Genomic DNA, 25,588 nt, shown 5'->3' with positions numbered 1-25,588 from the left:
ACTGATGTGTCATTACTTTTGGTCATAAACAGAAGTACTGGAGAAATGACACATCTGACCGTCTGATGTAGCTACAAGAACACAATCTGTAGGATTCATCCCCTGGGGACCATGAGTGTATGTACTATCTGATGGAAACCCATCCAAAACTTGTTGAGATATTATAGTCTTCACCAAGTTGATAGACAGAATGACGTTGCCACACACAGATCCATGGCTAGAAAATACATTTTAGGGATCATGTGAAGATCTTGGTGCCTCATTTTGAATGTTATTATAACACATCTGCAACAACTCCCATGAGTTCACAATAAAAGCTTGACTCAATTGGATTTGGAAAGTCTGTGACTGTTCCCAGCAATAATTTCTGTGATGTGCCACAGTCATGAGGACCTGTCATAAATTTGAGTGGCAGAACCAAAAAGCTCATGGCCCTGTTAAATCCTTCTTCGTAATGAAAAGAACACAATGAAATCCTTAGGCAGAAAGCAATAAGAATATATAGTGACAGAATATTTGTTAATTCTATTTTCTGTTTGCACGCAGTAGTTTCATTAACATATGTGTTATTTGCATTCACATTCCTCCAGATTTATCTGTGTAACAGTGGATTGCAGGATTACATTTAAAAGGGACAGAGATGTTAACCAATCTATAACACTGTTTGATGCAGAGAAAAAATACAGTTCTTTATTTATGTGTTATTCATAATCCAAACAGAAACAGTCTATGGGAGATTAATGTGTTGTGTTGATCATTAATGACATGATCATAATCCCATATCCCCCTTCCTATTTCTTCTTACTCCTCCAGTACTTTCTCTAAACTTATCTAAATGAGAAGAACAGAGAAAAAGCACTTGTGTATTCATGTGTGTATGTGCGAAGGCACATTTGTGCGGCATATGCACAATATGCTCGCCACCTTGTGTGCACGGCAAAGCGTTTGTGTGTTTGTATGTGTGTGTGTGTGTGTGTGTGTGTGTGGGTGGTGGAACGTCTCAATCACAGAGCAGAGATCAGGTTCAATTACACATGCAATAACTTTTAGGTCTCCATAGGCCGAGAAACCATTTGTATGCTAATAGGTATGACAGTAGTAATGACTTGCAATAAAAATACATCTGCTGCATGATCAAACCTGATATTAGAACATTACCACAATCAGTCTTTGCTATTTGTCCTGAAACCACTTGTTAGACTCCAAACTCCTTGTGGGAAGTGTTTTGGCATCTAGCATTGGTGATGTAATAACCCTTCCCCTGGCCTTTTCTTTTCTCTTGGCAGTGAGCGAAAGTGTTGGATTTGTGTTTTAGCTGTGTACTCTGACTCTCTATTCAGATATGAAAAAAGAAGAAACCTCGAGAGGAGCAGTAGAGGAAGAATCATTCCTTTTTATGAGATGGAAAGATGTAACAGGTGCCATATATACAGAGCAAACAGTAGTAGTGAAAACAAGAGCAGTAATTAATGATGCTTTTTTTTATCTCGACCCCTATTAGATGGATTACAGTTACACTTTGTACATATATTCATGTTCCCCAGAGGACGAATCAAAATTACTTCCAAGTAATCCATCCAAGTTAACTTTAATAATTTTGAATAATATGTCTCAGCAACTTCAGCAACTTCAGAGTGACGTGATATTTGTTAAAGACATCCTTGTTTCCTTCTGGATTTTTTTTAGAAAACAACTAATCTAAAAAAAAAAAACAGAAAGAAAAAAACAATCAAACTATATTCAGTATAAACATCATCTGCATTACTCATAATGCTATCACTTTCATACCACCATTGTTACATAACAATAGTATACATATACATATACTAAGTTCAATTATCACCCCTACATCAAAATAATAGCAACAACCAGGTAAAGGTTAAACATAAAGCTTCTATTAACATCCAATAGTAATAACATATATGGAAACATCATATCACATCACGACCCTTCACATCTAAATAAGTACTCTCACATATGCTGATAAAGCCTTTTTGGGCAAACATATCCATCATATAGTTATAATTCGTATGTCACAATGTAAGTAATATGCAGCAAGAGTCACCGTTACCCATCACATCTCACTCACATATAGTGTCTATGTCACCTACCGCAACCATCAAAACATTATTTATCACTCTTATCAGACACTTTTCATAATTATAATAGCATAATGTACAATGAAGGCAATCTCTCACAAATCATAATTATAACATCTAATATATTAGCTTAAATCTAGCAAGCCATTCAATATTATATTCATTTAGGGGCTCTTTTTTTTTTTTTTTAGAAATACCTCCCATCTGTTGTTCAGTTTAAAAATTCATCACTCATAATTGTTCCCTTAGGAAAATTTTGATCACGTACCTGCAAAACCAATGACATTCTCATCAGTATCTTGGCAGTTAGTGAATATTAGCATGCTAATGCGCTAAACGAAAATGGTGAATATGGTAAATACTATACTTGCTTAACTTCAGCACATCAGCATTGTCATTGTGAGCATGTTAGCCTGCTGGTGTTAGCATTTAGCACGGTTTATAGCTTTTTGTTAAAGCAAAGGTGAAATAAAGGTATTTTTTCTGTCAGTGAGGCGAAGCAAATAAAAGTGTTTTCCTTCACAGGCAATGCAAAGTTTAGTTGTCAACAAAATCTCAGCTCACCTTTTTTAAGATTGAATTGTTCGAAAATATTCTGTGGCTGCAACATTTGTTTCTCTCGAGTTATTATAAAGGTCAGCACTCTCGGCAATTCATAATTACCTCAGTTTTGCTTAATAAGTATTCATGCATCGCGTTCAACATAAAAGGGCTTAATTAAATTCATGTAACAATATCAAAAGAAACACAACAAAGTTAATCACATAAACGTTATTAAATGCCAGCCATACATGGCAGCTAATTCTTGCCATAATTAGATTAGATACATGCCTGTGAAATATTTGCTGACATGAGAGTGGCGAGACAGAGAGCGTAGGGCAGAGTACGCATCCTGTCTTATCCCGATGAGAGAAGCCCGCTGCGTGCAGCTCTCACTTCAAGGGCCTGAAAAAGATCAATGAGGAGGAATAGCAGTGGGACTGGACTACAAATTGAGCAGCCTTTAATCACCTCACACAGTTCACAGTGGTGTGAAAGTTCCCGACATGAAAAGGTTTAATCACTTCGCCAAGCTGAATGGAGTCAACTCGCTGCTAATAAAGGGCACACAGGGCCTGAGGGGACACATGTACACAAGCGTGCATTTTGCTAATGCACCTTCACACACACATCTACGCGGACGCCCTTGTGTTTTTGCAAACACACCATCTTTTGCATAAGTGCACTAACAACTTTAAAATCGCCCACTTATAGCTGCTGACGACTTATAACAACCTCTGGTTTATCAGTCTCAGAGTCGCTCTTTGTGGAAAATGTTATCCGATTTAGGGAGTTTGTTAGCACATAAAGTAGCTCACAGGTAAGAGGCAATCATCATTTGTCAGCCAATTCAAGGGTTTCACTGACAAATGATAATTACCCGACTCAAGTCAATGGCCGCAAGGCTACTTAGGGAACAAGAACTGAGACCAGTCAATGCTCTTTATAGGCGGAGACATGAGGGTCATTTGGTCACTCTTCATTCAATGGCTAAATGAATATAAAATATGTGTTTGGAATATAAGGCTACACTAGGCTGGGATAAGATTGCATTGTGTACATTGGGAGCGCTTTACCTGCATTTGATTCATCACAAACAATCTAGCACTTCACGATAAAAAGCAAACCTCAGATGAGATTCTTCAAAGACCAATCACGATAACAAGAGGAGAAAACCCTTAAGGCACCAGAAGGTTAATAAAGAAGGTGTGCAGTAAGAGACCTCATTAGTGAAAACCTTTCATGATTCTTCCCAGGAAGCCCATATAGCTGACCCAGGTGCCGCTGAGAATGTGACCTTGGTGTGATGGTAAACGGGTAATAAATCCAGCGGCTGCTGGGACACAGTGTGTAGTTTGTGGACAGCCGGGTCAATGAGGAGGTGAGCTATGAATCTAAATTACATCCGTCCGTCTTTCTCCCATGTCCCCACTATAATATGCATTGAAATATTGGTGCTCCAGTGGCTCGGCAAGATAAGAAGCGCGTTGTTCAGGACGTTTAACGCAGCTCACCTTGCCGTATGTCTCACCCTCTGCGTCCCAGTTCCCTGTCAATCACCACTTTGCACTAATGAATGAAGCAAAAGCGTTATGAAGATAATCAGTAAATATACCCTGAAGCAGAGAATATATGCATATCAAAGATAAAAATGCAATTATAATAATGCAGCAGTGTTGTATCATTGATATGAACATTGACTGATGAGGACAGACAATCCGCTATGGCGCACGGACACGTCGGCTGGTTGAGGATTGCGATGAAACCGTGCTCTGCCACACAGACAGGTGACAGGTCAAACAAACAGCTGTCTCCGTATGACTGTTATTAACCTCCGGCTCACACTGCTCAAAGGAAGTGCCTGCCAGTGTGTTAGACTTATTGGCAATAAAAGTCCAATTCAATCAGAATTTGAAGGAAACACAAGGGCTTGTGCTTATCCATCCATGTTGACCACATGTTGGTTGTCAGTTTTCTCAGCCGTGTCAGACACAGGAGGTGGTAGACTCCAGTATTTACAAGCAGGGTTCATTATTTTCATTGTATAACATTCTGATGATTAATGAGAGGTTTGCTGTTAAAGTGACATGAAAGTCCCTCAGAGACGTACAAGAAAATACAATTTAGGGGAATACTTGTCCACTGAAGGCTACAGGATGTTTCGTTTCTTAGCTGTAGATTTATCTCTGCGGTTCTCTACAGTAGAATGGTTTAATTTCAGTTCAGGCTTGTTCTCACTTCTCCATTCCTGCAAATCACTGTATCCCCTGTGGAGCCAGAAATCTGCACTCACAGACCCTCAGTGTGGTGGAGGAACAGTGAGCCAGATAAAATGAGGATACAGTGGATCTCTGTCGCCATCTAGAGAAACATTTAGCCTACACTTAACCCTTTGATACCTGGATCGGCATCAGTTTTTAGCGTTCATATGCCTTTCACAGGCCATTTGACCCTTTAACACCTGAGCAAATTGGTTTTGAGAACATGGGGCAAAAGGCAATGATCAACTTGACAAAAAATGTCCCACCAATTGCAAGAAATTAGCTCAAGGTCACAAGAAAATGATCTAATAATTAGTTTTAAAAAAAGAGAAGAGGAATGTTAGAAAGTTATCACAAAAAATAAGAAAAAAAAAACAAAAAAATATATTTAGAAATACAATAATTTAATATTTAAACATATGTCACAAAATATAAGAAAACATGTAAAATAAACAAATAAATATTTTTCATTATCAGCACTATTCTAGGTAATTTACTTGTTTGTATGCCCCCCCCCCCACACACAATACATACATACACACACACACACACACACACATATATATATATTTATTTTTTGGGGTCACTTTTTAACAATCTTTTTGCTAATTATTGGCCAATGTCAAAGGGCTAACTGAGTTTAGGACCTGACTGCACTGTTAAAGTATAAACTCGGCTGACCCATTTTATCTTAGTGAAATGTAGTTTGCTCAGTGACTTATGTTGATTGTTAATATGTTTGAACATTAGCGGGTTAAATCACTGTAGGTAATTTAAAACTGTTTATTGAGCCACGATCGTTTCGATACAGAAGATAAAAATATTTGTTCCATACAGTAAATTAACGTTTGGTGGTGAAAGTCAAAGCACAGGGCAGGCCATACTTTGCACCGCCCTCCTCCGGCGCGCTGCGTAACCAGAATCAAACACACTCAGCGGCAGAGTCATGTGACTGGTCATGAGGAAGTAAACAGGGAAGAGAAGGTCCAAAGAGGCAAGTCTTTCTCTACAAACTAGAACTTTTGGACATCGCTCGGCTATTTTAAACAAATCACCAAGACACAGAAAAGTCAGTTTTCCACCATGTGACTGGATCGCTTCATGTGTTGTCGTCTGCAGCATCAGGGCTAATCAAAGTAGCTAGCAGGCTACATGCTAACGATAGCATGGCCATATAATAACTACACCCCTTAAATTCTTATATTTTAACAAACGATAAATATATTAAACGCTAAACGAGTGTGTTTAATTTTTTATAAATGTAGATCGTGAAATCTAGGGGTGTCAAAATGTTACAAACACATCATTAGACGTCCAAATGAGTATAACGTTAATGCTTTAAAGTAATTTAAATGCTTGTCACATAGTTTTCTGGTGAGAAAACCTCAATTCTCATGCAAAGTACTCCGATAGTGCTGTACACGTGAATGTGAATACATAAATGTAATAGCGTACAACTGTAATACTACTGTGTAATGCCATTTGATGATTTTTGCTATCAATTGAATGTAGGATCATTGGATTTAGTATTGGGTGTTTAGGCTAAATGGGTTGTACGTTTTTGATTTTTGTTTGGTCTTTTATTTTATTATAATTTAAAATATCCTGGTGAAAAGAGGTGTCTGTACCAGTCATGTGAATGCATTAATATTATTCATGCCACATTACCTAAAGATTTAAGGTTAGTGTTTAAATCGCTGCTCAAAGACCCTTAAGCAGGGATGAACTAGTCTATCTGATAAAAAAAATAAAAAAAATAAAAACCTGCAACAAAAAGTCTTAAATTGAGCTACCTGTTTTCAAACATCATGTCTCTCTTTTTTCCCCCATTAGGAGTATTCAAGCAGTCAGCCAAAACACAGGGTCAAGGTGTGGCTGTTTTGTGCATCCTCCCCCTCCTCCTCCAGCCGCCATGGTGGACTTCCTGGCCGAGAACAACCTGTGCGGCCAGGCCGTCCTCAGGATAGTCTCCAGAGGAAATGCCATCATCGCTGAACTCTTGCGCCTGTCTGAGTTCATCCCAGCAGTTTTCAGACTCAAGGACAAGAGTGACCAACAGAAATACGGGGACATTATTTGTGACTTTAGCTACTTTAAGGTATGGATTGACAGGTGTTGCCAATTAGTACAGCTTGACATACAAGTGCTGTCGCAAGCTAAGTGCATGCACATTTTGTAGAAACTTGGCAGATGGGAAATACTTATTGTAATGCAGTCAATAATTAAGCCATTATTTGTGTAACTGGAAGCAAGAGGAGGTGGGAATTTTGTTGCAAGTGAAATAACTTCATAATATCAGTACTTGTTTTATAGGGAAGCTGTAGGTTTTTCTTAGAATTTAGGATATTAACATTGTAGCTCTGCGCATTATTTATTAAAACTATTTCTCTCCTATTGCAACAGCTGTTCAACAGTGTCTCCTATGTCAGGAAGTGTGTGTACCTTTTCATAAAGACACAAGCGCCGGTTGAGTATCAAGATGTTGTTTCTTCACCAGGGTCCAGAGTACTACGATGGGAAGCTGGAAGCCAAACCGGAGCTTCAGGACCTGGATGAAGAATTCAGAGAAAACAACATTGAGATTCTGTCCAGGTTCTATTTGGCTTTTGAGAGTGTCCACAAATATATAGTGGATCTTAACAGGTAAGACAGGAACGGACTCTTTACATGTGAAATGTAATCGACAGGCTATGCAATGCTGTCAGAGTATATGCAATATGTTGCTGTGAGCTTTGATTGAGGGGAAAAAAAAATGCATTTTGTATTTTTTGAAAAAGCTAAGTTTTTATGCTTTTTTCAAATAACAATTAATCGTTACTTTGACTAATAATTGATTAAGGAAAGTGCTTTGGATTTGCAATGCTATTTCATATTCACTTAAATTTAAGAGTAAAAGTCCAGTATCAGATAACATGTTTTGAGCTATCCTATTGAAACAAACAACAAAAACACAGTCTCTGACATTGATTTACACCTCCTCACGCTTTTTTTTTCTCCTCATTGAATCACAAAATATAATAAAGACGATATTACAAGACGGTATTATATTACTTTCTCTACTCCTCAGATATCTGGATGACCTACATGAGGGTGTTTATATTCAGCAGACCCTGGAGACTGTGCTTCTAAATGAGGATGGAAAACAGCTTTTAGTAAGTAACACAAATGCAAATCAGTTTTAATTTTGTAACATTACAGGAACAAGCTAACAATACATCTTTTAAATGTCTCTTTTTGACGAGTTCATATCAGAATAAATTAAAAACTAACTGAAAAGACACTCATAAAGTTGATTGTGCCTGTTTTCTTTTCATCCCAGTGCGAAGCTCTCTACCTTTATGGAGTCATGTTGCTGGTCATTGACCAGAAGATTGAAGGCGAGGTCAGAGAGAGGATGCTTGTTTCCTACTACAGATACAGGTGCGCCTGTGACTCACACACACACACACACACACACACACACACACACACACACACACACACACACACACACACATTCACAACACTGTCTCGCTGAATGATGGGCTCAATGTGCCCAGTTCACTCGTCGGCCGATGATGCCTGCTCACGGTAAATTTGAGTCACTTAACATGACTCATGTGCATTCACTTCAAATGTTAGAGCGAACATTAGTGTTGGTGTATGTGGGGTCTTTTTATCTCTTGCTTTCTGCCTCTCAGTGGCAATATTATCTCTTTATGGGAATGTATTTGAAATGTGACGTGTGATCTTATTTTTTCACTCTTTTTTTTGCAGTTTTGAGACAATATCTTACACCCAAAATCTTAGTTATTTACAGGAACTGTAATGCAAGGCACAGAAGCAGGCTGAACCCAACTAAACTGGACATCTAAATGAATTATTGCAAAATGATTTAATAAGCAAATTGTGCTCTACCAATGATAATAAGGAATATCTGAATATTTTTGTGCCAAACCTAACCTCAGTCTTTAAATCACCTCCTGTTGTTTTATTGTTTCATATTTTCAGTGCTGCCCGTTCATCAGCTGACTCCAACCTGGACGACATCTGCAAGCTCCTGCGCAGCACGGGCTACTCCAGCCAGCCTGGAGCCAAACGGCCTGCCAACTACCCAGAGAGCTACTTCCACAGAGTTCCCATCAGTACCACGTTCATTAGCATGGTCATTGGGAGGCTGCGCTCGGACGACATATACAACCAAGTGAGAAACATTTGGTGAAGCATAAGTTTGAAACTTTGGTGAAAGATTTTGTTGCTTCCTATTAAATGAGTTTTTCTTTGTAACTGATGTGATGAGCCGGTTACAACCTGAGTGGCTATAGATTGTGTGAAATCACATTTCTCTTCCTGTCCACCAGGTGTCTGCGTACCCTCTACCAGAGCATCGTAGCACAGCGCTGGCTAACCAGGCAGCCATGCTGTATGTCTGCCTCTACTTCAGCCCCTCCATACTGCAAACCCAGCAGGCCAAGATGAGGGAGATAGTGGACAAGTACTTCCCTGACAACTGGGTAACACATCTGTTATTTGGTAGGATTGTTCCCTTTCCGTAGGCTTAAACTGCACCAATACGTGTATGGCAGTAGAAACAAACAGAATTTAAACAACTTTATGAAATTTGATGGCATTTACTACGTTTTCTTTCATGCTTTGTCTCCATTTTTCATTGGTTTTTATTAAAGTGTTTTCTGTCTGCAGGTTATCAGCATCTACATGGGGATCACAGTGAACCTGGTGGAGGCCTGGGAACCATACAAAGCTGCCAAGATAGCTCTCAACTACACCCTTGACTCTGCTAATATCAAAGAGCAGGTATTCAAAAAAAAATTGGATTGGCTTCAATGTCACACAGTCTTCAGCATATCCAATTTACAGTCCTTCAGTGTGGCACTTTATTGTATGCAGGTCCTGATAACTGCATCTACAGAATTTGCAAGTCATCCACTGTGACTGTGCAGAATCTAAATTGAAACACTAATTAAACCAGCGACTTTACAAAGACATTTTTAAACTTGTCTTAAAAAGTTTGTAAATAGATAGTGAATGTACATGAGCTGGACTTGAAGCACGGGTACTACCTAAGAAGCACAGTGTCAAAGTCATGATGAAATCTGAAGCGATAGCTGGAGGAGGCGACCGCATAAACATTGTTTTGTGTGTCATTTTGCAGACTTTGGTGTGCTTTCTAAAGGTCTCTTGTGGAAGTAAATGAACAATTTATTTATCGTCCAAGATGAAAAATACTTTTAACCACATCTCCCAACCACCTCCGTCACTGTGTGTTTAGGCCAGTCGATATGCAGCGAGCATGGAGAGCCTGAGGCCTCAGGTGCAGCAGCTGCTGAAGGAAGGTTTCCTCAGGGAGGAAATCATCCTGGACAACATTCCCAAACTGCTCAACTGCCTGAGGGACTGCAACGTGTCTATCCGCTGGCTGATGCTGCATTCTGCAGAGTCAGGTGAGAACATTTGATTGCTTCATGTTTTTTTTTTCTTCAGCTTTGGATGGTGTACAATTGGTGTTAATTTTATTCCGAGTGACAGCACAAAAGTCCTAAAAAGTCTTAAATCTATGTTGCCTCGTGTGAATTTCAATGGAGGATATCAAGCTCAACTGAATGGAGGACTTTTGGCTGAAAGAGTCTCTTTAGATTTTTTATTACACCTGCTCATAGTCTCATCACTTCAGCAATTCTAGCTCCTGGAGAAAGTGTGGCTTCCCAAAAGCCGACCACTACCGTTTGCTTTGAGTCGGTCAAAAAGTTGAGAATTTTCATAAGATTTATACAGAATTAGTGACGATATTTGGGACAACTATCACATTTAAGAGGGATGAGCTCAATACTTGATGAACAAAATACTCATTTGGAATACTGGAAACATACGTAATTGAAGATTATTATTTGATTGTTGCTAAATAGTGAAACCAAATAAACAAAATGTCCAAAAAAAAGTATTTTGCCTCAAGCTGCAGGAACCCTGTCTTTCTAATGTGAGGTGGAAAGGTGCTTCAAACTTTGAATTTGTGACTTTAACCATTTAAAATATGTTGTGAATAAAATAGTTCTTTTCTTGCAGCCTATGATCCAAACAACAAGCGACTGCGTCAGATCAAAGACCAAGTTCTCAACGACTCCAAGTACAACCCCAAGACCCTGTTCCAGCTGCTGCTCGACACTGCTCAGTTTGAGTTCACACTCAAAGAGGTGAGAGTCTCCTCTCAGTGCGAGGCAATGTGTGGATCATAGATGTAAATGAAATTTGAAAAGCAAAAGCCAAGAGCAAATTGTTATTAATATTATGGAAAATGAACTCTAGGTTGTTAAGCTTCCCTGAAACATGCTGTGCTCCTCTCTGTGAAATTAATGCCAAAATAATTCCAAAGTCATCGAGCCAACTGTGTTTCTCCTCAGGTACGTCCGTGCTGTTGTCTATTAGCATAGGCAGCATATGGCTAGCCAGTCTATCATTAGGAGAGGACACAAATTTAATGTTCTCATTACACATCTCATCTGACTAATCCCTCCACATCCACTCAGCGTCTGTGCCGTCCCCCTTCCAGATGTTCAAGCAGATGCTATCAGAGAAGCAGATCAAATGGGAGAGCTTTAAGAAGGAGGGATCAGAGAGAATGACTGAGCTGGCCGAAGTCTTCTCCGGCGTCAAACCTCTTACCAGGGTGGAGAAAAATGGTGAGTTACACTGTTTGGATGGGAGAGGTGAAAGGATTACACACACACACAGCAAAGAAGTGGGGCTGACTGAAGGAACCACGGCCATGCAGCGTTTCATGCTTTGAATGTCATGGATTATTTCAGTGTTGGAACACAAATACTTAACTGAGTTTGAGCTTGAAGCTGTTGAGAGAAAAATGTTAAAGCAGGAAACATAGTGGGAAAAAATGCACCAAGGACACACACGCAGAGAGAGGCGGATTAAATTTACATCAGTCATTCTCACTTCTGTAGCTGCGACTCCAACTCGAGTAGCGAGACCCATTTTTCTTAACCACCACTTGTGAAAAAATACTTTGATGACATTCTTTCTCCTCTTGTACAACACACCTTTACGTTGCTCCTCACAGAGAACTTGCAGGCCTGGTTCAGAGAAATCTCAAAGCAGATTGAGTCTTTGAACTATGAGGACTCCACAGCGGCCGGGAGGAAGACAGTTCAGCTCATTCAGGCTCTTGTGGAGGTGAGCAAGAGAAAGACTTTTCACGCTGGTTTTACATGTTCACATCAAACTGACAGTGCTGATCTTTTGACTAGGCATGGGATGATGTGAAAATTTCATGCCACAATTATCAATGTCAAAATAATTGCGATCAAAATATTATAATAAAAACCCTCAAAATATGCCCTAAAACTCTTAAAATGGCACAAAAACATACTGGAATCACTTCATCTTACATTTTGTTAAGAAACATTTGTTTATTGCATCGTATATGGGATGCTTCCTTTTTCAGTGAACACGCTTTTTCGTGGATTTTTTTTTTTTTTAAAAAAGCTAGGTGTTCCAAGTGTTTAAAATTGCATCACATCTGTTGACATGAAATACACTGATGCTTAAGATCTGTTGCATTTTTTTAGCTTGGTGTCAATGCAGCTTGTTTTTGCAGAATCACTGTTATTGTTTGTTGCTCAGCAGTCTTTCTGGGCGCTGCTGGACACGATTTCTACCATTATGCCAATGATGGAAATTCCCCACCATCACCTTAATGTGAATTCTTTTTCATATTGTTATCCACAAAAAAATCCTACATTGTCCCATCCCTACTTTGACCATACAATTTGAAATTGTTGACATTATTTAAATATTTTTTGTGTTATTTATTTTGCAGCTGAGTGATTTTATTTGATTGCCTGAGCTTTGTGCATAGAGCAGATAAGTTGATCCAAAAACAATGTATGGAAACAGTTGCAGAGCAAAATTAACTGCTATGAAATGCATATAAATTCTGTAGAGACACACCAGAGTACATAATGTTTTTTTGGCTTAGTGGCCCTCATTTCCTTCTGTCTGTCCTGCCATGGTCTGCTGTAAAATAAGAAATGGAACCAATATGATGGTGAAAATGGTTGCATAAATACACATAAACACTGGGTTATGTTTATTTATATGACCACTGATAACTTTTTTTTTTAAGCTTCAGGAAAATAAGACTACAAGGTGAGCGCCTACAATCCCTGGTTACAGATACGTGATTGTGGTGGGTTTTTTCAGGTCCAGGAGTTCCACCAGTTGGAGTCTAACCTACAGGTGTGTCAGTTCCTGGCTGACACCAGGAAGTTTCTGCACCAAATGATCCGCACCATCAATATCAAAGAAGAAGTGCTCATTACTATGCAGATAGTTGGAGACCTGTCCTACGCATGGCAGATAATTGACAGGTACGTACTTACTGGTATACATTATAGCCATACAAAATACTGATAATAAGTTGAAGAATATTATAAAGCACACATAATTTAACCAAAAAAGGAATATTTAAAAAACAGTCACACCACAGTTGAGTGCCGCATAAGTAATTTTCTGTAATATTTTATGCTTTTACTGTAATTAAGACAATTTCTTGTTAGGAGCTCTTCAGTAGCACAGACACAGTTGCAGAAGTGCCTTTTCACACTGTCAGCCAAAAAAAAAGTCTGCTTAGCTTTTTGTATAAAGCATCAAGAAGACCACAGTGCCGCTGCTGTTTTGACTTTATTGAAGTCAGTTGTGTTTATGTTTTGTCTCCACAGCAGAACTGATCTTTATTTTTTCTTTTGGCTTATGATTTATTCCACAGTTTCACATTAATTATGCAGGAGAGCATCAGAGTCAACCCATCCATGGTCACCAAACTGAGAGCGACATTTCTGAAGGTGAGGACTATGTTTGCATGATAATGAAAAAAAAATCCCATAACTTTGCCTTGATTTGAAGAATTTGCTACCTGTGATGATAAAGTTTCCATAAAAAGGCTAGCAGAGTGCCATTTGATTACACATATTTATGCGCTTCCTGTAAGCTGGGCAGGGACTTATTAAGATATTGACTGGCGTACACAGTTTGCTTTGTATTCAGACAGAATTGTTAGTCTCGAGTCAACTTGAACTCGGTGGAGTGGGCGGATGAGAAGGTCTGGCCCCTGCAAGTTTGACAGCAGCTACTAGCACTACACAGAGAACTGCCAACGGACAGTCTGCTCTCTGTTGTCGAGGACTTCTCACCACTTACACTGAGTGCACTTGCAGATTTTATCAACAAATCTGACAAGAGAGACAACCATGATAAATTAATTTTTGGAATAAGGCCTTACATGTTAATGCTGAGACGTGAAACTGGCAGCACTGCTGGTGAAGTTGAGAGCATCTAGTTGGATGCAAATCTAATGTGCACCCCTGAGGGAAGGATCAGTCATTTATGGGGTTTTTTCTTATTATTTTAAAGGAAATTACAAAGTCTGTTGAGAACAACTACTAAACTACTGTCTTTGTCATTGTTAGGCCAGATGCAAGTGTATAGGTGATGATCAGCAAAAGACATGTTAAAAAAAATTCTGATTTCACTGGACCTTTAAAAGAATTATTTTGTCTGTGTGTGTTCGTGTGACCAGCTGGCGTCTGCGTTGGACCTTCCATTGCTGCGAATCAACCAGGCCAACAGCGCTGACCTGCTCAGTGTCTCACAGTTCTACTCCGGAGAGTTGGTGGCTTATGTCAGAAAGGTACAACACATTCAATTCATGTTTTTACCTACAACTTTTCAAAAGTCAGTCCTGCATCTGATAAGCAGAAAGGACGTTTCCTTTGGCGCTCACAAATGAACATGGTCTTAAATGGTTGCACAACATTAACAAATGAGCTCTGCATGCTGTAAATGATTGTTTGGTAGCTGCAGTACCACCTGCAGCCATGATTAATGTTTCCACCACCATCTGTTTGGCAAATTTACCCGAAAACAGCTACTTAGTGGATGTGTACCTTAAGATACTGTTACCTTCTGGTTTCATCAGCCACACGCCATGTTATATTATGCTAGAGGATTTGCTCCTACTAGCTGTACACACGATTTTTCATCTACAGCATGGAGTGCCATCTGCTTTTGAAGACTAATCTCAACTCTTCTGTCTTCAAAAAAAAAAAAAAACTCTGAGGGGTAAGGTATTAAATTCATGTTGGTGCTCAAATTGGGTATTTTATCCTCTTTTTTTCCAGGTGCTGCAGATCATCCCAGAGAGCATGTTCACCTCTCTGGCTAAGATCATCAAGCTTCAGATCCATGACATCATGGAAGTGCCTACACGGCTAGATAAGGACAAGCTGAAGGACTACTCTCAACTCGGGGCTCGTTATGAAGTAAAACGACTGTTCACTTTATAATGTGCATGTAGCTCTTGCAGTGTTGTTCACACTGTCATTAAAGCAATGAAATCAATCATTATATATCAGATTGACAGAGAGGCTCCATGTTGTCCTGTTTAGATGTCAACTTGTCTTTTGTTTGTGAGTCTGAGGCAGTCACACTAGCTACATTTCTGAAGATTTCTTTGAAACTGACTCGCTGCTTTGGATGTGAATACAAATTAGACAAAAAAAGGCTCAGGGACTTACTTAAAATGCATTAATTAGAATTTGCTAGACTAGAAATTTTGTCAAATGCCTCAAAATCAAGTGTTTAACTTTTGGCCAGAATATATATGCAGTTCAAGTACCGTGTCTGCTGGCTTTCATGTCTCATCACACTAATTTGTTTTGAAATTTCTGTCTTTAGATGATCCTGATATTTTGACATTTATGTGCCCTTAAATCCATCTTCTTTATGTGATCACAGGTGGCTAAACTCACCCACGACATCTCCATTTTCACTGAGGGGATCCTGATGATGAAGACCACCCTAGTTGGGATCATTAAGGTAGATGGTGTGATAGTTATTTTGAATTCTCAAAAATGTTTCAACTTTTAATTGTAGCATAATTATAGAATATTAAAACACAATTGCCTCAACATGCATTTAGGTGGATCCTAAGCAGCTGCTGGAGGACGGCATCAGAAAGGAGCTGGTGAAGAGGGTAGCTTATGCTCTGCACAAAGGATTGATCTTCAACCCCAAAGCTAAGGTCAGACTTCAGATCTGCTGTCTGTTGATCGCTAAATATTTTTAAATTTGGATTTTATAGTGCATTATCAAGTTTCTGACATATTTGGCATATGTCACAGAATCCACTGAATTAGTAATAGTGGAAAAGCTTCTCATTTTAAATTTTTTTTTCAATTATCAATTTACAATTAGAGGATTTCGCTACATTACAACTTAAAACTACAAACAAACTTCTAGCTCATTATATTGTATTTAGAAAAATTAACTAATGTCCATGCCCTGTGCGAATCAAGGAATAAGAGCAGTGAAAAATTAAAATAGGAATCTTCTGCTCTCTCAGCCAAGTGAACTGATGCCCAAGTTGAAGGAGATGGCGGCCACCATGGACGGGTTCTACAGGTCGTTCGAGTACATTCAGGACTACGTCAGCATATATGGCCTTAAAATCTGGCAGGAGGAAGTGTCCCGTATCATCAACTACAATGTGGAACAGGAATGCAACAGCTTCCTCAGAGCCAAGGTCAGGCTCAACACAGGAGCATACCTCTAACTGTCTCTGAATAGTGCGTCAACATCAGTTAGTCTCTCTGTAATCAACAAGACGTACTCTGCTTGCTCTGGTCTGTTAATCAGTAGCAGGAGATGATTGATCAATTCTTTATCTTGCTTCCAATCAGATCCAGGACTGGCAGAGTGTGCACCAGTCCACCCACATCCCCATCCCCAAATTTCCTTCTGTGGATGAGTCTGCCACCTTCATCGGTCGTCTCTGCAGAGAGATCCTCCGGATCACTGATCCCAAGTATGTCTCCTCAAATATAACAGTGAAACTGAAAAAGAACAGTTTTCGAAATCATTTTAAAGGAATACGTCACCCCCCAAAAGATATTTTTTACAATATATATATTATTCCCCCCATTATGTTGAAATTTGTCAAGAAAACTTTGTTTCTCTCACGTGCCTCTGCGATGAATGAAGATTCCAAAAACAGAGAAAATTGTTAAAGAGATGAAGTCGCGGGAATGCACTCAACAACAGCAAAACTAAATCAAAACATCCATTTACAAATTCTCACACAAGTCCTGCAGGATACTCCAAGTCTCATTTATCCAGTCATATGCTCAGCACTTTCCAAACAGACAGCCCTGTCTGACGGAGAACTGAACGTAAAGTAAAACTTCTCTATGCTCTCCTCTTCTGAGCCACACTTCACTGAAAACAAACCTCTCCAAACACAGTTTCGCCTGGTCTACCACTACCTCAATCAGTAGTTTGTTTGTGTTGATGAATACGAACCAGCTCTTTAAAACACCAAAGTCACACAATGAGGCAAACAGACTAAAAGAAATATTTCTTTAAGTGTTTTTCTGTGTCAGAATACCTGAGCTTTAATCAGAAAGATGGAGATACAAGCTTTGGTCGTATCTCTGGATGCTGAATCTGACAGTATTTAAAAGCTCTCTGATTAACATTGGACCTTTTTCCAGGGTGACATGCTACATCGACCAGATGAACACCTGGTACGACCTGAGGAGCCACCAGGAGGTCACCAACAACAGGCTGTTCTCTGAGATTCAGAGCACCCTGGGTACATTTGGCCTTAATGGACTCGACCGCTTGCTCTGCTTCATGATTGTCAAGGAACTTCAGGTAATTTTTATTTAATAAAACAACAAATTATCAGGCTGTGCGACAAAGCTGCTAAAAGACTCTTTCTGGTCACAAATTATAATGAATCCAGATGTATAAGAACTTAAATGGTATCTTCAGTACACAAAGTATGCATATATTAATATATTTGCATCATTAAGAATGTGTTACTTCCATCAGAACTTCCTGATATTGCTTCAGAGGAACATCCTGAGGGACAAAGCTGTGGTGGATGTTTTCAAAGCCATGCTGGGGGCTGTCAACCCAGTGCAGGGCATCGTGGGTAGGTATTCATTTCAGAAATCTTACAGCGAGCAAGGTTTTTTTTAAATTTCTTGACAGGAATCTTTTTTTTTGTGCAACAGGTAATGCCAGCAAAGTGTACGCCAGTGCTGTGGCCAAAACTCAAAAGATCTGGGGTGCATACCTGGAGGCCATCATGAAGGTCCTGATCTATGATATACTCTAATGATGTGAATAGAAAAAATAATTACTGATAACTTAAGTCTAGATGCACTGATGCTTTGAAGATGACATATGAGCTAAAATGTGTTTGACCCCCTCCATCCTGTCTTTCCACACCACTCCATCTAAGTAAAGTCGCCATGCTGCAGAAATAACTTTAAATAAATGTGTTTGTTGTAGGTTGGTCAGATGCAGATCCTCAGACAGCAGATTGCTAACGAGCTGAACTACTCCTGCAAGTTTGACTCCAAACACCTGGCTGCTGCCCTGGAAAACCTCAACAAGTCAGTAGAGTCTCATTACTTTGGAGCGTGCAGTGCTTCCTTTCTAATGTTTGTTTCTACTTGTGTCACATTATTATAATTATTATTGTGTTTAATGGCAAGTATTGCATTTTTTTCATTATCATGGAAGATACTTATAAGTGTTGTATGTTGCTTATATTTACGGCCTTTAGCCTCACGATACATGTATTCAGTGCAGTATAGAAATGTTTCATTATTATCAATTTTACTAAGTACAAGTAGTTTGTTAATAACTTAAAATAATGCACTTGCTGTTTTGTTTAAAAGGAAAACGTTCTCAGCAGCGCCCACTAGCTCACCTGGTAGAGCGGGTGGCCCATGTACAAAGGCTATGTCCTTGCCACAACGGCTGTGGGTTCGATTCCAGCCTGCGGCCTTTTGCTGCATGTCATCCTCTCTCTCTCTGCTCCTTTCACTCTGTATGTTCTCCTGTCTAATAAAGGGGGGGAAATCTTTATAAAACATGTGCTCTAACAATGCCTGATTGAAAATGAAGCACAAGCACCAGTTAATAAACGAATATCGCTCTAATTCAAACCTCAAACTCCTTTATTTATCTACCATACGTTAACTCTTATTGTACCCTGTCCAGGTCTCTGCTGGCCGACATCGAAGCTCACTACCAGGATCCATCGCTGCCCTACCCTAAAGAGGACAACACTCTCCTGTATGACATCACTGCCTACCTGGAGGCTGCCGGCATTCACAACCCACTCAACAAGGTCTGCAGATTATGGGTGTCGCTCCCCACACAATGTGATCGGAGTTTGACGAATAATTATTGATTTTCTGAAACCATCTCAAACTGAAGCCAAAGCCACCTGTGTTTCTTCACTCTCTCTGTTTTCTGCTTTGTGTGGTTATGCATTGCAAAACACTGACTATCTGTCTTCCGTTTTTTTCTCACAGATCTACATCACCACAAAGCGCCTACCTTACTTTCCCATCATCAACTTCCTGTTTGTTATTGCACAGCTGCCTAAACTTCAGTACAGCAAAAACCAAGGCAAGTTTTTTTTTTCTTCAGTTTACCACATCAGAGTTTTCATCATACTATGGTTGATGTGTTATTAAGTTGCACAATGGTGACTGTAACAGGTCAAACCAGTGTGTCAACATGGTTTCACAACCGTTACTGGCTGCTCTGTCTCTTATAGTTTGGCTATAGTTTTTTCTTACTGTATTTAGCACACATACAGCATTCCTCTGGGAAATGTAGAAAGTCACTGATTGGACCAAGAAGGTTTAAGGATTGTGAACACACCAGATTCTTTGAGAAACGATGAGATGGACCTTGTGCTAGAGTTGGTTTATAAGGCTTCATCCACGTGTCAGTGACCACACGACTGATGTCTTGTGTTTTCCCAGGAATGACCTGCAGGAAAGCCACAGATCCAGTTGACTGGCCTCCACTAGTGCTCGGCATGCTCACCCTGCTCAAGCAGTTTCACTCAAGATACACACACCAGTTCTTGGCTCTCATTGGTCAGTTCATCCGCTCTATCATGGAGCAATGCACAAGGTAACAAACAAATTTCAATGCTTTGGGAAGGAAAATAACACAACACTTCTCTGTAGTTTTATGAAAAAATATTGTTTCTGTTTTTGTTTGCTTGTTCTGAATAATATGAAAGGTATCCTGTTATGGCTTCATGAACTCATCCTTGAGTTTCCATTTCACCCCATCATAGTCAGAAGATCCCTGACATGCCTTCTGATGTGGTGGGAGCTCTGATGTTTCTGGAAGACTATGTGAAGTACACAAAACTGTCACGCAAGGTAGGACAACATTGGCCTTAGTAATGCTGCTAGTAATGTTGCTAGTAATGTTCTAAAATGTGGAAAAAGTTAGTGTTAGGGAAGCCTGAGCATTACATTTTGATTATTGTACTCTTGTACGCAACTATATTGTTACACAGTAAGATGCAATATCTTTTAGCTGCAGGGAATGGTAAATCATATAGCATCATGCCCTGAATGAGACACAACTATAAACATTTTTCAGGCACTATTTTTTGCATTTTTACCGTATGTAGTGTGGGATAATAACATACATTTCTCTTTATTTTCTCTGCATTCTTAAGGTGGCTGAAGCCCATGTGCCCAGTTTCATTTTTGATGAGTTCAGAACAATACTGTGAAGATCTGGAGGAGCATTTCATCAGAGTTATGCCACATGGCTTTATTCATTGTAGACATTTTAACTTATCATAGTATGAAAAGCACAGGTGTTACTAATAACATCAATGGCTATGTTCTATTGATGTGTTCCAGTGCGCCAAGACTGTATGACAAGTAACCAGCACAATACCAAGACCCTGAAATTTAAGCAGCTAAAATGAGTTTAGCCTCAATTCATTTTATTGATTACACCAGTGCTTCAATGTCTACCATGAAAAAAGCCTTTTGAAGTGTTTACTTACACATTTCATTGACCATAAATGTCTTAATAATGCACTAATAATTGATTGTACATAGATGTAGAATTTGAATACCCAGTGACTTAACTCGTCAACTTTGTGTATTGTCACTTTGTGCCATTTTCAAATGAAATTCATAAATAAAAGTTCATAAAAATGTGTTGTTTTTTTCTCTTCATCCCCCATTGGTCAAGGCTTTTACTTTGAAAAAGAAACCCGGAAGTTAGACCTAAGCCACCAGCCCAGCCACGGCTGTACTTCTCTGCAGTTTCCGCGGGTGATTTGCTTATTTTCCTGTAGCTAATGTCTTTCCCTCTTGGTTGTTATCCTCATTATCGCATTAATAAACAAACTTGATGCAGATTTTGACACTGCAACTTCAAATTCAAACAGTAGCTCGTCAGTTAGCTAGCTAAGCTAACCAAATCGTGAGCAGGTAACGTTAACTTTAGCAAGCTCGGCTAACGTAAGTTAACGGTCGTTAGATTAAGTCAGGGTTATGTTTATAGTGTCTCTGTTCACGGAGGATAAAAGATACCGATCCCAATGTCTCTTAGTGCCGTTCACGGAACACTGTCGAGCCTGAAGTCATGTCAGGCAGACCTCGGGACAGGGATGGACATAGTGACAGATGTGGCTATGGACCTGGCGGAAGCTCAGGGTAAATATTACAGTCACTCTCAGTATGCTTGTCCCCCACACTTGTCTTTCTGGACTTTTTTCAGTCTATGATTTATCCTTTGCGGCTAACTTAAACCCACAAAATAACTTGGGGATGGGATGATACCGGGATAACAGGTTATGATAGTACTAGTGATTGAATTCGTTTATTTCCAGTTTGCTTACTCAAGTAACGTTACAGTAACGTTAGTTGAGTGGCTTTATATAAAGTAAGTTACTTGTACTTTAGCGTTACTATGGTATTTTCCATTTTATGCTACTTTACACTGTAAAAAGTAGTTCGAATAGCTACGTCTGGACGAACTAACGTTACAACATTGAGTATGTTACCACTAACGTTACATGCATCAGTTATTACAATCCAATAATAAAATATTTGTGATGTTTTTGTTTTTGCACAATCTAAAAAACAATGGGATTATTTGAGGCCTCCATGTAAAATCAAGGTTAAAATTCCAGTGTTATAAGAAAGACAAAAGTTGATAGAGGATAAAATGACAACTTAAATGTGATGGCAAACTAATAACAGAATATGACAACACTAAAAACTCATTTAAAATAGTAAATGTGATTGTGTAATGTGTATGAAAATGTGCATGTCAGTGTAATATTAAACTTGCACAGGTCGTTCTGCACCATGATGCTTATACTTCTAATACATCTGTTTTTAATTCTTCAGTTTGTTTTTTTGTAAATAAGATTTAAATGCAATAACTACACATAATGGAGCGTTTTTGATAGTAGTAAGTAAATGATCTGAATGCTTTTTCCATGTGGTTTCATTACAGATGAAGAGATGAACCCTGGCATTAAAGAGATGGAGGCCATGATTCTGGAGTGTGCCAAGCTGGACAGGGAGATTAACTACTTTGTCGGAGTTGTGCAAAAAGTCACAGAGGTGAGAGCAACCTGAATAGTCTAATCACATAAGTGGAAAGCATCCTTTCCCCTAATACTAAATATACAGGTCAACCTCAAGATGCATTACTCGCATAAGGGCTTAGATGTACAAAAAGCAGCATATAGATGATTGGTTCTTTGGAAGGTCATTCAGCACTTATGCTGGCTCATGCTATGATGTGTACACCCAGCAATTTTTGGAGTGGCAAGTCTTAATGTCAAGGTGTTCTGAATGTCAAAGAAAGCATTGAATTTGACTGTAATTTTAAAGGTCAAGTAAAAAAGCCCAATCTGCTTCAATCTCTGTAGGATACCGCACAGCAGCCAGAGGCCATGTTCAGCCTGTCTGCCAAAGTGAAGGAGCAGTTCACAGAGGGAATAGCCAGGCTCTCTGATGCAGATCTACAGAATCACCAGAAAGTAGTGGCCTTCAAGGAGAGCATCAAGAGTGCTCTCAACCAAGGTAAGGCCAAGAAATAAAGGAGAAACCTTCTGAATTTATGCTCTGTTCGACTCAATGCAATGTATTTAGGGTTTATAATAGACTTTGATAATAGCTGTGCTTGCAGGAGGGCTTCTCAGCCAAGGAGAGAGAGAAATCTTGGGATGTGTCCTTTTTTTTTAGGATAATTAGCGTAATTTAAAACACACAACTCCCTTTGTTTACTGATAAATAATTATGCTTGCCTGTCACCCTGTAGCGGTTATTTTCTGCTTTTTAATTGCTGTCCTTATTACAACCTGTATTAAAAACGTGGCCACACACAGACAATGCCACATATTTAGCTTCTCTGTAGACACTATAAGTGAACTTGCTGCTGCGGCAATGTTATTTTCCCAGTCTGATTACAAGTCCCAAAAGTTACATTGTGTGAGAAAACATATTTCAAGGTGATTATATGAGATAATTTCATATGCAGGCAGTCCACATATTCTGTTGTATTCTGTGAAGCCTTAACCCATCGATCCTCATTATTGATTACTGAGTGAGGGCCAAATGACCTCATATTCTTACTGAGAGATAAGCTCACATATTCTACAGAAATTAGAATATGCACTACTGCCTGGGCCACTGCATCACTGCCTGGAAGAGTTTAAGGAGGCATCATGAGTGTTTTTAATAATTCCAGTCCAAGATGTCTAGTCAATAGCTGCAGCTGCGCTGGGGGAATTATACGTGGGCTAAAAACAGAGATTGCTTTATGTGTGGGTGGGTATTTCTTGCTCCTCCTCTCATCCATCGATCTAATCTGATCAGCCCTGAACCATTAACAGATCAATTATCCACCCTACATGGAACAAACAAAACAAAAAAACAACAACCCACAAAAAAACTCTGAATTTAGAGAGGGGACACATAGAGATTTGAAAGACAAACCTAACACCCCACATACTCTCTAATTCTGTGGAAACGCTGTCTTGCATTCGATAACATGTAGAATTACCTCTAGATTTATGACCTCCTAAGTGGGACATGTTGATGTATCCCATTAAGTCCCACCCTTGCCTAATCTTCTGCCATCTTGTCATCCAGTCCATCAGTTACTACTGTGATTGGACGTTTGGAAGCTAACTGTATGTATGTTGCGTTTTCAGCCAACCAAGAGTCAGCACAGAACACGGAGGAACTCGATGAGGACATAGCTGTTACGCAGAGCCAAGTCAACTACATCTGCCCACTCACACAGGTACATTACTCCAGCCTGTCGATGTGTTATTTTACAAATGTACATATTCCAATTGAATGCTTTTTTTTTTTTATTTTAACAGATTTCCATCTTAATACAGCTCTACCTAATTTCTGTCAGTAATATATTAGTTTTAGTTTGGGCAGAATGCCAAAAACCACCTTGATGTGAGCTTTCAGAGGCTAAATTGTGTTTCTGCTCTGTGTTTCATTATGTAACACCACTGTGAATTTATATTCAAGGAGGAAATGGTGAACCCGATGAAGAATAAGAAGTGTAACCACCACTATGATGAAGGAGCCATACTGGGCCTGATCAAAACAAAACAAAGCCAGAAAAAGAAATGCCGGTAAGACGCTCTCCCTTGGAGGACAGTTGGAAAGTTGAGTCAGGTTTTGCAGCGGTAAACAACCTGGCGGGCTGGTGTGGTGGGACCAACAGTCTGCCTTAATTCACATTTTCTTTATTATACCGCTTTGATGTCGGAATGAAATTAAATGTGGCGGCTCCTAAAGGAACACCGCTGAAATCCCAGTCCCCGTCCGTGATGTTGTCAAAGAAAGCTGCCTATTGTCTTGAGTCCTGACTGCGGTCACTGTGCACACCTTACATGCTCAATTATAGCAGCGATACTCAAGACGACCCCATTGTGATTAGGTGTATGACTGATGAAATAATGTTGTACTGGTAGGCACACTTTATCCTCATCCTCCCTGAAGTGTCTGTCAGTGTCAATGCAGAGATTTTTACACACATTCTTGCTCATGTTTGTGTGAAGTTGCATATGTTTTTGTGTTGAGGTACCTCATAAGCGTGTTAAGTTTCCCACTTCTTCTCTGTCCTCTAGCTGTCCTGTGGTGGGCTGTGGGAACACAGATGTGAAACAGTCAGATTTGATTCCTGACCAGATGCTGAGGAGAAAGATCCAGAGCCAAAAGAGAAACAGCAACCGGACGTAGTACGCTACATTTTCCTTCAGCATGAAAAACCTGTGCCTTTGTTATTATTTGTCTATCAAGAAAGAAATGTGTTAGTGGCAGAATTTTGAAGACAGTTTCTTTCATTAGTATTTATATTGTTAACATTTTGCCTGTGTTCGTGGATTTTTTTTTCAAAGAGTTGTACCTCAGGACAACTCTACTATCTGGTTGAATTTGATTTTTTTTTTTTTTTAAGTGATGACTTGTTTTTAATTTTTCAGATGGAGCATCTTTTCATGGTACTCCAGTCCTGTTGAATGTAAATAAAAGCTGCAGCTTCCTTTCTCATAAATGTATGCTACCAAACTTGTATTTGTAAATGGGAGCTTGGGTAGATAGTTTTTTAGTTATCTTTACATGATGCAGTAAGTTGACAGAACCACAAGAGAGCAGTGTCTGCATGAGGACACTGGATTTATGTTCGGAAATTAATTTTTCATCCCTGGATTATAAATTCACAGCTCCAGGTTTGATTAAGAGCTTTTTATTAGTAGAGTTGTGACTGCTACTGGCAACTATAAATACAGGAAGT

General features: G+C 39.3%; 2 protein-coding genes and 1 long non-coding RNA gene across 7 annotated transcripts; 2 read left to right on the top strand and 1 right to left on the bottom strand.

The window, feature by feature from the left end:
• Positions 1 to 1,373: 1,373 nt before the first annotated feature.
• LOC121945357 (uncharacterized) lies at positions 1,374 to 24,942 on the bottom strand. Its single transcript, XR_006105954.2, has 3 exons — positions 24,881 to 24,942; positions 7,343 to 7,448; positions 1,374 to 4,208 (listed from the first exon to the last, which is right to left on the bottom strand). It is a non-coding gene; the product is annotated as an uncharacterized LOC121945357 (long non-coding RNA).
• Positions 5,755 to 20,966, top strand: washc5 (WASH complex subunit 5). 4 transcript variants are annotated; one of them, XM_088084022.1, is made up of 29 exons: positions 5,755 to 5,894; positions 6,734 to 6,998; positions 7,398 to 7,543; positions 7,968 to 8,052; positions 8,220 to 8,320; positions 8,891 to 9,083; positions 9,241 to 9,393; positions 9,581 to 9,694; positions 10,170 to 10,341; positions 10,961 to 11,088; positions 11,445 to 11,574; positions 11,967 to 12,079; positions 13,109 to 13,275; positions 13,674 to 13,749; positions 14,484 to 14,594; positions 15,085 to 15,225; positions 15,701 to 15,781; positions 15,885 to 15,986; positions 16,308 to 16,487; positions 16,645 to 16,769; positions 17,455 to 17,617; positions 17,798 to 17,900; positions 17,983 to 18,062; positions 18,263 to 18,366; positions 18,980 to 19,109; positions 19,297 to 19,393; positions 19,756 to 19,909; positions 20,079 to 20,166; positions 20,472 to 20,966. In XM_088084022.1, the coding sequence occupies exons 2-29, from the start codon at positions 6,813 to 6,815 to the stop codon at positions 20,526 to 20,528; spliced, it is 3,480 nt and encodes a 1,159-aa protein (XP_087940148.1). In that variant the 5' UTR covers positions 5,755 to 5,894; positions 6,734 to 6,812; the 3' UTR covers positions 20,529 to 20,966. The 4 variants fall into 4 exon arrangements, with proteins under 4 accessions (XP_087940148.1, XP_087940149.1, XP_042345417.2 ...); XM_042489483.2 differs by having other exon boundaries at positions 5,853 to 5,969; XM_088084023.1 differs by lacking the exon at positions 20,472 to 20,966 and having other exon boundaries at positions 20,022 to 20,159.
• nsmce2 (NSE2 SUMO ligase component of SMC5/6 complex) lies at positions 20,949 to 25,348 on the top strand. 2 transcript variants are annotated; one of them, XM_088084025.1, is made up of 6 exons: positions 20,949 to 21,084; positions 22,277 to 22,386; positions 22,698 to 22,851; positions 23,985 to 24,076; positions 24,319 to 24,425; positions 24,924 to 25,348. In XM_088084025.1, exons 2-6 carry the CDS (start codon positions 22,285 to 22,287, stop codon positions 25,033 to 25,035), a joined length of 567 nt encoding a protein of 188 aa, XP_087940151.1. In that variant the 5' UTR covers positions 20,949 to 21,084; positions 22,277 to 22,284; the 3' UTR covers positions 25,036 to 25,348. The 2 variants fall into 2 exon arrangements, with proteins under 2 accessions (XP_087940151.1, XP_042345421.1); XM_042489487.2 differs by having other exon boundaries at positions 21,073 to 21,468.
• The last annotated feature ends 240 nt before the right edge of the window (positions 25,349 to 25,588 follow it).

This window comes from Plectropomus leopardus, chromosome 11 (assembly GCF_026936395.1).
Source record: "Plectropomus leopardus strain MGB_pleo_1.0 chromosome 11, ASM2693639v1, whole genome shotgun sequence".
NCBI classification, from domain to species: domain Eukaryota; kingdom Metazoa; phylum Chordata; class Actinopteri; order Perciformes; family Serranidae; genus Plectropomus; species Plectropomus leopardus.
The sequence above is the reverse complement of the archived record's forward strand: the minus strand, read 5'-3'. Positions and strand labels throughout refer to the sequence as shown.

Bases quoted from the DNA above. Each gene is read 5' to 3' on its own strand.
- nsmce2 (XM_042489487.2), top strand. From the start codon at position 21,354: ATGTCTCTTAGTGCCGTTCACGGAACACTGTCGAGCCTGAAGTCATGT. The intron at 21,469-22,276 runs GTAAATATTACA...GTTTCATTACAG, and splicing joins GGACCTGGCGGAAGCTCAGG to ATGAAGAGATGAACCCTGGC. The intron at 24,077-24,318 runs GTACATTACTCC...TTTATATTCAAG, and splicing joins ACATCTGCCCACTCACACAG to GAGGAAATGGTGAACCCGAT.
- washc5 (XM_088084022.1), top strand. From the start codon at position 6,813: ATGGTGGACTTCCTGGCCGAGAACAACCTGTGCGGCCAGGCCGTCCTC. The intron at 8,053-8,219 runs GTAAGTAACACA...TTTTCATCCCAG, and splicing joins AGGATGGAAAACAGCTTTTA to TGCGAAGCTCTCTACCTTTA. The intron at 16,770-17,454 runs GTATGTCTCCTC...ACCTTTTTCCAG, and splicing joins CTCCGGATCACTGATCCCAA to GGTGACATGCTACATCGACC.